Here is a 13386-nt window from a genome sequence, read left to right as displayed (position 1 = left end):
GTATCAGACTTCGACTACAGTTGCTCCAAAGCTTTGGATTCAGCTCTCTGTTGACATGGGAAACTGTTTTTCTCTTCCAGCCTTTTGGAAAGGTTGTAAAACCTACTGCATTTATTTTGAAAAGCTTTCAGCTTCTGCGGCTACTTGTTGGCTGTTTAGTTTTATTTGACTCCAAGTCAAGCTTATTTGACTCCAAGTCAAAAGCTTTCTTTTGTTCCGCTTCATATTTAATACTTGATTTTCCATCCTTGTTTACTGTATTTTAAATGTTTGTATTGTTCATCTTTCCTGCAAAGGACTTTGAACATGAGAATATAAAAATATCAATAGCAGTAGCACTTAGACTTATATACTGCTTCATAGTACTTTACGGCCCTCCCTAAGCGGTTTACAGAGTCAACATATTTTCCAAACAGTCAGGGTCCTTATTTTACCCACCTCGGAAGTATAGAAGGCTGAGCCAACCTTCTGCCTGGTGAGATTTGAACTGTCAAATTGCAGGCAGCTGGCAGTCAACAGAAGTAGCCTGCAGTACTGCACTCTAACCACTGTGCCACCGAGACACTCTATATAAAATAGTTTATATAGCTCAGTGAAAAGTTTGCCATGTAATACGTGGATTTTTGAAACACATTTTTTTTTAAAATCCAGGATGTTTCATTTATCCTTCCTTTTATCCTGTGAACAACCTTTGCCAAACAGTCCTTTCTAGGAGGTATAGTTGAAATACACGTGCCTGAATTGTGATCATGGGGGTGATACCATGGTCATAAGTGAGAGTGCAGGCCATAAGTCACTTTCTTCAAGATATTTTAACTGTTGTTAAACAAAGGGCCGTAAGTCAAGAACTACCTGCACTTTATTTTCATACTGTTCTGTTAGAACAGTGATGGCTAGCCTCACATGCCAAAATCACATGTGTGACAGTGCACACATGTGTGCCCACCCCCATAATTCAATGCACCCCACCCCCTGCACATGGATCCATGACCCCCCACGCATGTGTGAGACTACCCATATTCCCCCCATGCATGTGTGTGACCCCTTTTGTTCCTTTTTGGACCTAGCATGCCTCCCTGAAGCCTCCTGGGACCAAAAACAGGGTGCGGGGGAGCACTGCACCCCCAGCGCTCCCCCAACCCCACATATGCACACATGACCCCCTCATGCACAACCCCCACATCCATATGCATCTCCCGTATGCACAGCAGAGACCCAAAAATCGCCTGGCCAGCGGTTGGCACATACGTATGCGTGGTGGAGCTGAGCTGGCCAATGGCTTGCATGCCCACAGAGGGTGCTCCGCATGCCATATCTGGCACATGTGCCATAGGTTCCCTATCACAGTGTTGGAAGGTTGTAATTCTTCTTTTTCACTTGAAACTCCTAATTAAAAAAATAAAAATAAGGATTCATATTTCAACTCTACTGAGGTACAGATGGTAATTAGTCATCTTCTTTGTCCATTGTTCTACATTTAGCCCTTTTCCCTTTTCCAAGGCAGTATCATGCACTTGGCTTTTGTTGACGGGTTTTGATAAGTCTCTGAAAGGGACAGGAATCCAATATGCTTGTATTCTGCTAGCTCTGAGAATGGTCCGTCAAATCTTTAAGGCTTGTGAAGCTTCTAGAAGGTAGACAGTTTTCAACTGATAATTCTTTATCATTGTGTTACTGATTCAAATCTCCCGCAGTATGGGGACTTTGTTAATGTCCTGCTTTTATGTCAGAATCTGCATAACAAAGGATAACTTTATTTTGTCATTGTTAAGTTTTTTAACTTTCCACAGCTATAGGTTTGGACTCTTGCCCTGAACCTCAAATCCCAAATAGTGGAATTAAGATTGGAGATAGATACATGGTGGGAGATGTCGTTTCCTTCCAGTGTGACCAAGGATATTCTCTCCAGGTAGATTTTTTTTTTCAAATTAAGATGTGTTATTAATTTCTAGCTAATTTGTTATTGTTTCTGTAATCTAGCAGAGAATAATGGTTTTATTTTTATTATATTATGAAAGGAAAAACATTAAAAATTGCTAAAGATTGAGTTTTCTGGAAGTTACTATAACTCGTTCAAAATATGATGTTGTACCCAAGACAGGTCAGGAATTCCTTTCTCATAGACACAGTTGTTTTAAAGCACACCTACCTATTGTCATGAATCTTTGGAAATATCAATAGCATTTTAGGGTGTGGGGAATGGAAAACTGCAATGTGTAGATTATAGGTGCAGGAAGAAGACAAATTAGGTATCTACTAAAATTGCTTTACATTTATATTTATTAGGTTTCTTCCATATTCTTTCTTCCATGTCCATTCTTCCATCCATCCATCCATCCATCCATCAATACAACCCAACCCAACCATCATTAGTTGTACGTCTGTTTGTGCTTTTATTTTGTTTTTCTTAATGAAGATCACTGTGTGATTGTTGTTTCCAGATCCCTAAGTGAAAATGTAGTTTGGAATGTGAAAGTCATACTTTATATGATTCGGAGAAGCACATCTGATCAGTTGCCCATATGATATGAAAACATTACCCGTTCTACCCCATAACTGTGCCACACTTGCCATATTCCATCAGTTCGATGCCATTACTGGCTTTTGTTCTTTGCCATTTGGCATAGATGTTAAAGTTCAATAAAGCAACATTGTTTATGCAATGGGCTCCCTAGCTAACAGGGCCAGAATTTGGAAGCATGCAAAGGCATCCAGTGGAGGTTTTGTGTCAATGACTTGCTAATGTTACTACAGCCAAGCCAGACCATAATTGGTCGTGCTGATGAGACCTCGCCAGACAGTTTGGCTCCCAGGTTTATATCTCAGGATGCCATTTTTATTGTTTTGCATTATAAAGGGTAGCACAGAACTGTTACTTTGATCATTTTAAAATGTTTTGTCATTTTATAGGGACATTCACATATCACCTGCATGCCTGGACCAGTGAGAAGATGGAATTATCCTATTCCAATTTGCTTAGGTACATCTTTCAAATATAAACTTTTTTTTGAAGGATATGGGACAACTAAGCATGTATTAGAGATTTATTTGGGAGTTTTATGGTATCTGGATGGAGGGAGTTCCATGATGTGAACAGAATACATTGCATTTTTTTTTAAAGCCCCAAATAGTTATGCTTTTTCCAAAGATAAATAAAAACATTGTGGTGACTCAAGCTTGATACATTATGAAATACAAAGGGAGTCGATAACATAATAAAGAATAGAGAGTGCTCTGTTCAGTATTTCAACCCCTTTCCCTGTTATGCTATTTCATTTTCTACTCCCTACATTACCTTAAGCTTTTCTACCTATGTGACACTTGCTCAGAAGAGATAGAGCTTGTGGCAAAATTTGGATCAAAGGAATAAGGAACTGTAAAGGCTGCTGATCTCAGACACTTGAATAAACTGTATTAAAGTAAATAATTGCCTAACGGGAAAAAATCCCACTCTTTTGAGTGTATTTTTTAAAAAAAAACTAGTGTTCTTAAACTTGGCCATTTTGAAATGTGTGGACTTTTACTCCAAGAACAGAGAACATGGTTTAAATGAGCTTTCCCCCCCCCCCCCCTTCTCATTTTTAGCACAATGTGGTGGTTCCATGTCAGACTTCAGCGGTGTGATCCTTAGCCCAGGATTTCCCGGAAATTATCCCAGTAGTTTGGATTGCACATGGACTATCAAGCTGCCTGTTGGGTTTGGTATGTCTTATTCCATTTACTACCATTTAGCAGAAGTGAAGGCCTATTAAATATGAACCTCATTTAAAACTAGGCATAGCAAATCTTATATATATAAATGGTGCTCTGTGTGTGTGTGTGTGTGTGTGTGTTCCAGCATAACTCTGGAACGCCTTGAGCAATTTCAACCAAATTTGGTACACAGATTACTTACTCTTTGGAAATAAATACTGTGGGGATAAGACACCCCTAACACCCCTTGGGGTATGTGTTCTGTTACGATATAGCCTGTTGTGCCATCAAATGGCTTCTACTGTACTGCTGTAAAATAGCTTCCACTGTACGGCACAGTGGAGTTGCCATGGTAATGGCTTCATAGTACTCTACAAGGGGGCTCCCTCTGGTAAGGGTAAAACTCCAACATTAGAAATTAAATTTGTTCTGGACATTATCCCCTTATAAATAAATACCGGACAACACCGGGTTATCAGCTAGTATATTTTATTTACCAAGTTAAGTCTTCTCACACAATGGACAACTGGATATATTTAAATCTATTTTTCATCCTTGGCTACTTTAAAATGAGTGGACCTCAGGTCGTAAACGGGGATCACATGACCCTGGAACATTGCTACCGTTATAAATATGATTCAAGCATCAGAATTTTGATCACATGACTATGGGGACACTGCAGTGATCAAAAGTGTAAAAAAACAGACATAAACAACTTTTTCAGAGCTGTTGTAACTTTGAACAGTCAGTAAATGCATGGTTGTAAGTCACAGACTGTTTGTATTAATTTTACAATGTTAGATTTAATCCTGTTGATTTTTTTTAAAAAAAAACAATATTTTCAGGTGTGCACTTGCAATTTGTAAACTTTTCAACTGAGACAATCCATGATTACCTGGAAGTTAGAAGTGGATCACCTGATGTTAGCACCGCAATTGGTAGACTCAGCGGAACGCAGCTCCCTTCTTCCCTTTTCAGTACAACGCATGAAACCAGCTTATATTTTCACAGCGATTATTCTCAGAACAAACAAGGATTTCATATTATGTATCAAGGTGTGCGATGATCTATAACCTTTTTTTTTTGTTATAAATGTTAATAATGTTTCAATGCAAAGCAAATGATTAAAACCAGAGAGAAACTATCAAAATATAAAGAACAGCTTATTTTAGTCTTTGGTTCACAGTGATAATAATAATAATAATAATAAGTTTGAATTTATTAGCCGCTCCCTTTCCAAGTAGGACTCGGGGCGGCATACAATGGGGCATATAAAACACAGAAAATATATAAAACACATAGGCGTACATACAGAACATACATACAGATACACAAACACATGATCTCATTTCAGGAAATCATAGGGTAAAATGAAGTGGGATAAAATAGACCATTAAGTCCATTATCCCAAATTATAGCATTACCAACAGATTGCAGTCTTGTTTGTGGTTGAAGTGATCTACAATGTTACTAATTAATTCTCATAGTAACTAGATCCACTATTTACTTTTATATAATCACACACACACACACACACACACACACACACACACACACACCATGCAATGGTACAGTTAAAATAGTCAAACAGAAACCTCTCCATTCAAAAGAACAGTTTCTATGAAACCTGTTTTTTCCCCCTGACTGATTTTCTTCCAAGTTGGCAGTTCTCAGAAGCTATTACAAAAAGGAATGATTTCAGTATGTGAGGTTAAATAAGATTTGTCTTATAAAAAAGTTGCCATGTGGTATGCCTCCCATTGAATTCAATTCACTATTAATATGTAAGCCCAAAGAATGCATAGGTGTTGTGTGCCAAGGGGGATTTGTCATTATTGCCAGACCTGCCACAGCTTAAACCTTTTAATGAAACTGATATTTGGCTCCATTTGTTGAGAACAATATAGTTTATTATATATCAGGTGCATTGCAGCAAAACCAGAACTGAAAATGTAGATGAGTAAGATGTCTTCAATTCCATGGCATCATTCAAATATTTTTTTTTTTAAAATGAAGATATGGGATTAGGAATATCCTATTGTTATATGAGAACTATGTAGATGTTTTAGAAAGACAAGCACACAGAAAAAGAGGGGTTTTAAAATTATTTGTCAAGACCTTTCATGTCTATGGTACACCAACATATTTTTCCCCACAGCATATCAATTGCAAAGTTGTCCTGATCCACGTCCCTTCCGAAATGGATTTGTTATTGGAACTGACTTTACTGTAGGACAGACTGTTTCATTCGAGTGTTTTCTTGGATACACTTTAATTGGAAATTCAGCCCTTACTTGCCTTCACGGAATCAGTCGTAACTGGAACCATCCTCTTCCAAGGTGTGAAGGTATGTTTTCGATAGATAGACAGACAGATAGACAGACAAAAAAATGGATAGGTAGATAGATGATAGATAGATAGATAGATGATAGATAGATGATAGATAGATAGATGATAGATAGATAGATAGATAGATAGATAGATAGATAGATAGATAGATAGATAGATAGATAGATAGATAGATGATAGAGATAGATAGATAGATAGATAGATGATAGATAGATAGATAGATGATAGATAGATGATGATAGATAGATAGATAGATAGATGATAGATAGATAGATAGATAGATAGATAGATAGATAGATAGATAGATAGATAGATAGATAGATAGATAGATAGATAGATAGATGACATACAGACACTTTCTGGTTCTTATATTTGGTTTTGATTTTTTACAGCACCAGGTATTAAAAGCTCAAATATTGTAATTTAAATTCAGTCTTTGAAAAAAGTAAATATAGTCAACCAATTGAAAGCAGGATAGGTATCTATACAGTGGTTTGACTGTTGAGCAACAGAATGATATCCAAGGAAATGAGAAGAAAATTGCTTAAGGGAAACAGCAAATCTGTTCTCTGATTGATTACAATTCACATTCATTAGTTCTACACTAGACTCGTAGTTCATTAGTTCTACACTAGAAGTGCAAAGAAGAAGTGCAAAAGAAATAATGCCCAATATCAAAGATCTACGTTACATTTTGTTATGTGCAGTAAGCCAAGTACATGTTTTTAGATTAATATTCCCGCTGCAAATAAACGATAGCAATTTTAGTCAGACTGACTAAAATTGACTGACTGGCATTGGAATCAGCTTTATGAATTCTAACTATTCTATTGCATGTAAGAAGGGGCAAGAAGATCTAATCCCCATCCTATCTGTCTCTTAGATCTGGTTTCAAAATGATTTTAAAACCGTAACATGTTTTAATGTTTTAATTATTTTTCTACTTGTTTTAATTTAATTGAATTAATTTAATTTAATTTTTATTCTGTCCATCTCCCATATAAGGTGATTCTGGACAGCTTATAAGTTACAAAAAGGTAGAAAAATAATCAAATATTAAAACTACACATGTAGTTAATTAACTAACTGATTAATTAAATGTGATACTACTATTTGTCATTTTGCAGAGAGGGTTTTTTTTCTTTCCACTTTTTGGTTTATACTTTATTAAACCAAAAAGTGGAAAGGGAAAAAAAAACCTGCAAAATGACAAATAGTAGTATCACATTTAATATATATTAGTTGATGGAACATTACAAATGTGAAAATGGTTTAATAATAAGAATGTACATTTGAATTATATATAAGATACATCACAATAAGAACATGGATTTGTTGGGTGCAGCTAAAAAATACTCTTCAAAGTTGAGAAAACTTTGTGGTTCTAGAACTGTGGCCTTCAATTGATGAGACATGTTGCCTTTCCCCTGATTAACAATTTCTGATGTTCTTCATGCTGAAAAGGTTTCAGTTTAATGAACTTTTTAATATTATTTTATGAAGTTAAAATAATTGGTAAACAATTGGTAAACAATTGGTAAAAAACAAGGTTTCAAAAAATCCATGATAGGTGTTGGTTGGAGGGAGGGTTTTTTGAGGGGGGCTGTCTATATATCCTAAAGCAATAAAATATATATTTTCCTATTACATTTTTTTAGAAAATGCATAAATATTATGAAATCACTACACTTAACTTCCTTCCTTCCTTCCTTCCTTCCTTCCTTCCTTCCTTCCTTCCTTCCTTCCTTCCTTCCTTCCTTCCTTCTTCCCTCACAGCTCTTTGTGGAGGAAACATAACTGCTATGAATGGTACATTATATTCACCTGGCTACCCTGATGAATATCCAAATTTTCAAGACTGTTTTTGGCTTGTAAGAGTACCACCAGGAAATGGCATTTATATCAATTTCACTGTTCTTCAAACTGAACCAATATATGATTTTATAACAGTTTGGTAAGCAAAAATTGCCATATTTTTTTATTATGCAATAATAAAACCATGCATAGGAGGGAGTCATACATAGGAACAAGCAAAATTACTAAATGAAAATTGCTGTTTTGGTTAATTTAACAGCTCAGATGTTTGATGATTGAAATATTGGTTTATTCTTCTAAGTATTTGATGGGAATGTTGTCCGAACTATTAATCACACTATTAATATTGTTCACTATAAGTTAGGATTAGAATTACAGTGAAGATCTTCTGCAGTGTCTTTGAAAAAATGTATCTCTATAATTGTATGTTTATAAAACTTACATTGTGAATTCTATACATTTATGTTCAAAACACCCGACCTATTAATATAGGATCACTGAACATAATTCCACCTACTAGTGATAAAACACATTTAAGGTCGATACATCACTGACAAATACTTGGTTCTCAATCAAAATTCACATTTATTTCAATATAAATGAACGCTGAGGCTGGGCCGTGGCAGCGGACAAACTGGAAAAACTGGAAGAGCGGAGGATGAGGTTTGCGTGGCTGCCAGGGCGGCGAGACAGCGGCGAGACAGCTGAGGAGAGGAGGAGCGATTCCATGAGGGGAGTGAGTCGGTGAGGAGGAAAACGAATTACATCTTGTTCGGGGGGCGGAGAGGAGCTGCGGGGATCGAAGAAGCAAGCCAGGGGGGTCGCCGGAGGTTTGGGCGACCCCCAGAAGATCAACAGGCCAGGAAACTGGCCTGGGCACTTCGCCCATTCCCCCCTGACCCCCCCACCCCCATGGATTGGCGATTTGTGGTTTCTACACACTTTAAGAACTTAAGAAGCACCGGTTCCGGCGGCTACGGCGACGGGCAAGCCTTTGCCCGCTCCCGCTCTCCCGGTGGGCTTCCCCCGCTTCTGGGGGGGCACAGGACGCCCCGGAGAGGCGTCCTGCCGAGGGAGCGGCTCGCGGAGGGCCCTGGCATCGGCGGCGGCTGGTGGGGGCTTCTCCACTTCGCTCTAGGCACCGGGGAGCAGTTTCGGAGGGCGCGCATGCGTCTCGCTCCATGCCGATCGGACAATGTACTTTTGAAGGAAGCAGCGGCGGTATGGTGAGAGGCTTCCTTTCTTCATTCCCTTTCTTTTGAACTGATGGACTTTTCAGCGTTTTTAAAAGTTAAACTTTTGGATTCTTGCTGGAGGTGCGGCTAGAGGGAGGGGGATTTCCCCCCCCCTTGGACAAGCGGCTTGAGAAGATTTTGCTTTCGCCCCCAGGGGAAGGAGGAGGGGGGAGAGCCAACTAATGATGCCTCACCCCTGTAAAAGTGACTTTCATTGGATTTAGTTCCTGAACTTATGGGTGAACTGAGAACTTTCTGAACTTTTAAAATTTTGTTATGCCTCTGAGCCCAAAGCTGGCAGGGCAAGATGGCACACTTCCGTTGTCTTCATGAACTGTGAAACCTGACCCCACCTTTAAAATTCAGGTTTCCGGTCTTTGTCTACGTGTCACCCAGAAGAATCTCTTGTGGATTGCTATTTCCTGAACCCTCTGGAGAGAAAATTCTTCTCTATTGCTAGACTGACTAAAGAAACTCCCAGCTGCTTGGATCTTCTACCTCCTGAACTCATCTGCCTGCTCCACCTCTTCAGCTGTCTAGTCTCTACACTGACTGATCTCTCTGCTTTATAAACTATGTCTCCAAAAAGACCACCACCTGGAAAACCTGGCTTTGCTACCTCTGCACCGACATCTGCAACATCCAGTCCTGCCACACAGTCAAAGATTACAGAACTGATGCAACCTAAGAGTACAGAGATGGATTTGCAACAAATGCTTCAGCAACTCATACAGGGCCAGGAAGAAATTAAGAAACAATTAAAGGAAATGAAGGAAGAAATTAAAGAGAATCAAGTCCAAATTTATAAGAACTCACAGAGACTGGACCTTGTGGAGGGTGGGGTGGCGGAGGCGAGGGGGGGTAGAAGCTTTGCAGAAGGGTAACAAAGAACTTGATATCCAACAAATGAAAACAGAATTTGAGAGAATGTCCTTTTATCTTAGATTTCAAAATGTTATAGAAGCAGATGGGGAAAACATAAGGGACATCATGACTAATATCTTAGCTGAATATATACACAAAGATAAACAACAGATGGAATGGGAGATAGACCTGGTCTATAGAGTGAACTCAGCATATGCCAGAACACACAATGTACCCAGGGAGGTCCATATCAAATTTCTTAGGAAAAGCACAAGAGACATAATTCTGGGTGTACAAAGGGGGCAAGCATTGACATATCACGACAGGGAGATAACCATCTTGAAGCAGATCCCAAAAAAAATTAGGGAGAAAAGGAAAAATTATTCGCAATTGGCGAATAAATTATACCAGAAAGGGGTGTGGTTTAGATGGTTGATGCCTGAAGGGATGTTGATATTCTGGGAGGAGACAAGAATCAGAATCAATACACCCATAGAGGCTCAGGCCTTTATGGAAAAAAATAAAGCGAACCTAGAAAAAACAGAAGACTCTTCAACGGTCACACAGGACACGGGAGGGGCCGGAACTCTGCCAGCAGGGGGAGAAGGGGCAACACTAAGAAAGCTCAGATCACAAAAATGAATAAGAAAATCACATTGTTATAAACAGACCGAAAGTAATAATGAAATTATATCTACACTATATATCATAATATATAAGTTGATTGAAAATTTTTTATAGAATTAATATGCTGATTTTATACGATTTTGTATTAATGTTTTATACATAGATATATCTCATGAGTTTGGAGGGAGGGGGCATCTGCCATACTTGCAACTGCCAAAATTTGTATACCATTCCACCTACCCTTTTCCTTATAAATGTTTTAAAAAACCAATAAAATTTTCTGAAAAAAAAAAAGAACTTAAGAAGCACCTTAAGAACTACCTCTGGGCCTCGATGGTGGACTGTTTAGACTATTGTGGTTTGGCAATGTAGGCTTCCTCTCTCCTTTCAGTTACCTTTTACATCTATTTACATCTTGGCCTTTTTACATTTATTTACATCTTGGACCTATTGCAAAGAAAACCCTGCCATAGCCATACTCACGGACTAATCAACATCATAATTTATTCTAGGGCTGACATTCTACGACTGCGAGGGTCCCCCCTCTCGCAGGTATGCCCCCCTGCCCAGGTGAGGGCCCACCTCGATGAAGGGTTTATTAACCCAGAGAGGTGGAGTAAGCGGGGGATTAGGGTTTTTTTAGCAAAATGTCTTTTAAAATTTTTAAGGGGTTCCAGGGAGGGGGGGAGGGTTATTCAACCTGGGGGTATGGATACAGCCAGGTCAACAGGTGGGATCAGGACGGAGGGGAGCGGAGTGGGGGAGGTGAGAGGATACAGCATTCCTATAAGGGGGATTCCGATAGCGACAGTCGTAGGGAGGGGCGGGCACGAGGACACCAGAAGAACGCATGGTCGGTTGGGTGACCGGGGCTGTTGGACACGCCCGGTAGCTTGTACCAACCCCCGCAGCCTAGGTGGACAGGATCGGCAGAGTCTGGGCCTTAGGCTGATGTTATGTAACGCGAGGTCCGTGGTTAACAAGGCCCCCCTCATCAGGGACTTGATCTCAGAGGGGGAGCCGGACCTCGCAGGAATAACGGAAACTTGGTTGGGCCCGGAGGGGGGGTTGCCCCTCGGGGAAATGTGCCCTCCAGGTTACCGGGTATTCCATCAGCCACGGGCCCAGGGTAGGGGCGGTGGGGTAGCGATAATCATCCGGGAAGATTTGGCTCCGAGAGAATTCACTGTGTCGCAGACATCTGGTTGTGAGTCTCTAGGCGTGAAATGGGGCCCAGGGAGTCAGTTGGGTCTGTTGATAGTATACCTGGCTCCCCGCCATACATCAACGGCCCTTCCCAGACTCCTCGAGCTGATCGCGGAGATGGCGGTTGAGACCCCCAAGCTATTAATGATGGGGGATTTCAATCTGCCGTCGACGGGAGAGGCATCCGAGGCAGCCCGGGAATTCATGGCTTCCATGACAGCCATGGATCTGACTCAAGTAGTTCGGGACCCCACACACGAAAGAGGCCACATACTGGATCTTGTGTTTGTCTCCGACCAGTGGACGAGTGATCTGGGAAGAGGGAATTTAGTCATCACGCCCCTGTCATGGTCAGATCACTCACTTCTCCAGCTGGACTTCCCTGGCGCTACTCCCCGCTGCGGGGAGGCGGAACCAGATTGTCCCAGATGGTTCCGCCCCAGGCGTCTGATGGCACCAGATAGGTTCCAGGCGGAGCTTGGGCCACCTCCTGCAGACCTGTCCCGCTCCCGGGCAGAGGACCTGGTGGCCGCGTGGAACAGTGCGGCCGCCGGAGCCTTGGACCGGGTTGCGCCTTTGCGGCCTCTCCGATGGCAACGATCGACCCGGGCCCCCTGGTTTAACGGGGAGCTAAGGGCGATGAAACGCCACAGGAGACGCCTAGAGAACAAGTGGAGATCCTCCCGCTCCGAATCCGATCGAACACAGGTAAGAGCCTACTTAAGGACCTACCTTGTGGCAATAAGGGTGGCCAAGCGTCAATATTGTGCCACCCTTATAGCGTCCGCAGAAAACCGCCCTGCCGCCCTGTTTCGGGTGACCCGCTCCCTGCTGTCGCAGGGACAGCGGGACCCCCCATTGCAGGGCAGGGCAGAGGAGTTTGGGGAATACCTGAAGGATAAAATTGATCAGATTCGGAGGGGGTGGACCCACTCCAGTACTCCAGAGGGGGCATCCGAGGCTAGTCTTGAGATTCCACGCTGGGAGGAGTTTGACCCTGTTGTCACCGAAGATTTGGACAGGTTGCGCGGGCGACTGCGAGCCACCACATGTTTATTGGACCCGTGTCCTTCCTGGTTGGTACTGGCTTCCTGGGAGGGTTCACGAGGCTGGCTACTGGGACTGGTGAACGCTTCGCTGGGTGAGGACCTTTTACCAACCGCCTTGAAAGAGGCGGTGGTGAGACCCCTGCTCAAGAAGCCTTCTCTGGACCCAATGAGCTAGCAAATTATCGTCCTGTCTCCAACCTTCCTTTTTTTAGTGAAGGTTGTTGAGAGTGTGGTGGCTCAGCAGTTCCCGCGTCACCTGGAGGAAGATGATTATCTAGACCCGCGCCAGTCCGGCTTCCGGCCCGGTCACAGCACGGAGACGGCCTTGGTCGCGTTGGTGGATGATCTCTGGAGGGCAAAGGATGGGGGTTGTTCCTCCATCCTTGTCCTATTAGACCTCTCAGCGGCTTTCGATACCATCGACCATGGTATCCTATTGCGCCATCTGGAGGGGTTGGGGATCGGGGGCACCGTATTGCGGTGGTTCCACTCCTACCTCTCTGGCCGGACGCAATGTGTGTTGACAGAGGAGCAGAGGTCGATCCCAA

The 13386-nt window shown here is 41.7% G+C and overlaps 1 protein-coding gene across 1 annotated transcript in view; it reads left to right on the top strand.

Annotated features, from left to right (window-relative positions):
* Positions 1-13386, top strand: part of CSMD3 (CUB and Sushi multiple domains 3) — a gene marked incomplete at its 5' end in the record, with an annotated part of 706489 nt that overhangs the window by 567750 nt on the left and 125353 nt on the right. The window contains 6 exons of the mRNA XM_081953230.1: positions 1791-1909; positions 2911-2980; positions 3586-3702; positions 4539-4748; positions 5852-6040; positions 7819-7996. Of these exons, the coding sequence (XP_081809356.1) occupies positions 1791-1909; positions 2911-2980; positions 3586-3702; positions 4539-4748; positions 5852-6040; positions 7819-7996 (883 nt within the window). The remainder of the gene's footprint in view (positions 1-1790; positions 1910-2910; positions 2981-3585; positions 3703-4538; positions 4749-5851; positions 6041-7818; positions 7997-13386) is intronic.

The sequence above is a fragment of the Natrix helvetica genome (assembly GCF_964273705.1).
Source record: "Natrix helvetica genome assembly, chromosome: 4".
In the NCBI taxonomy this organism is placed as follows: domain Eukaryota; kingdom Metazoa; phylum Chordata; class Lepidosauria; order Squamata; family Natricidae; genus Natrix; species Natrix helvetica.
This window is presented reverse-complemented; position numbering and strand designations above follow the sequence as displayed.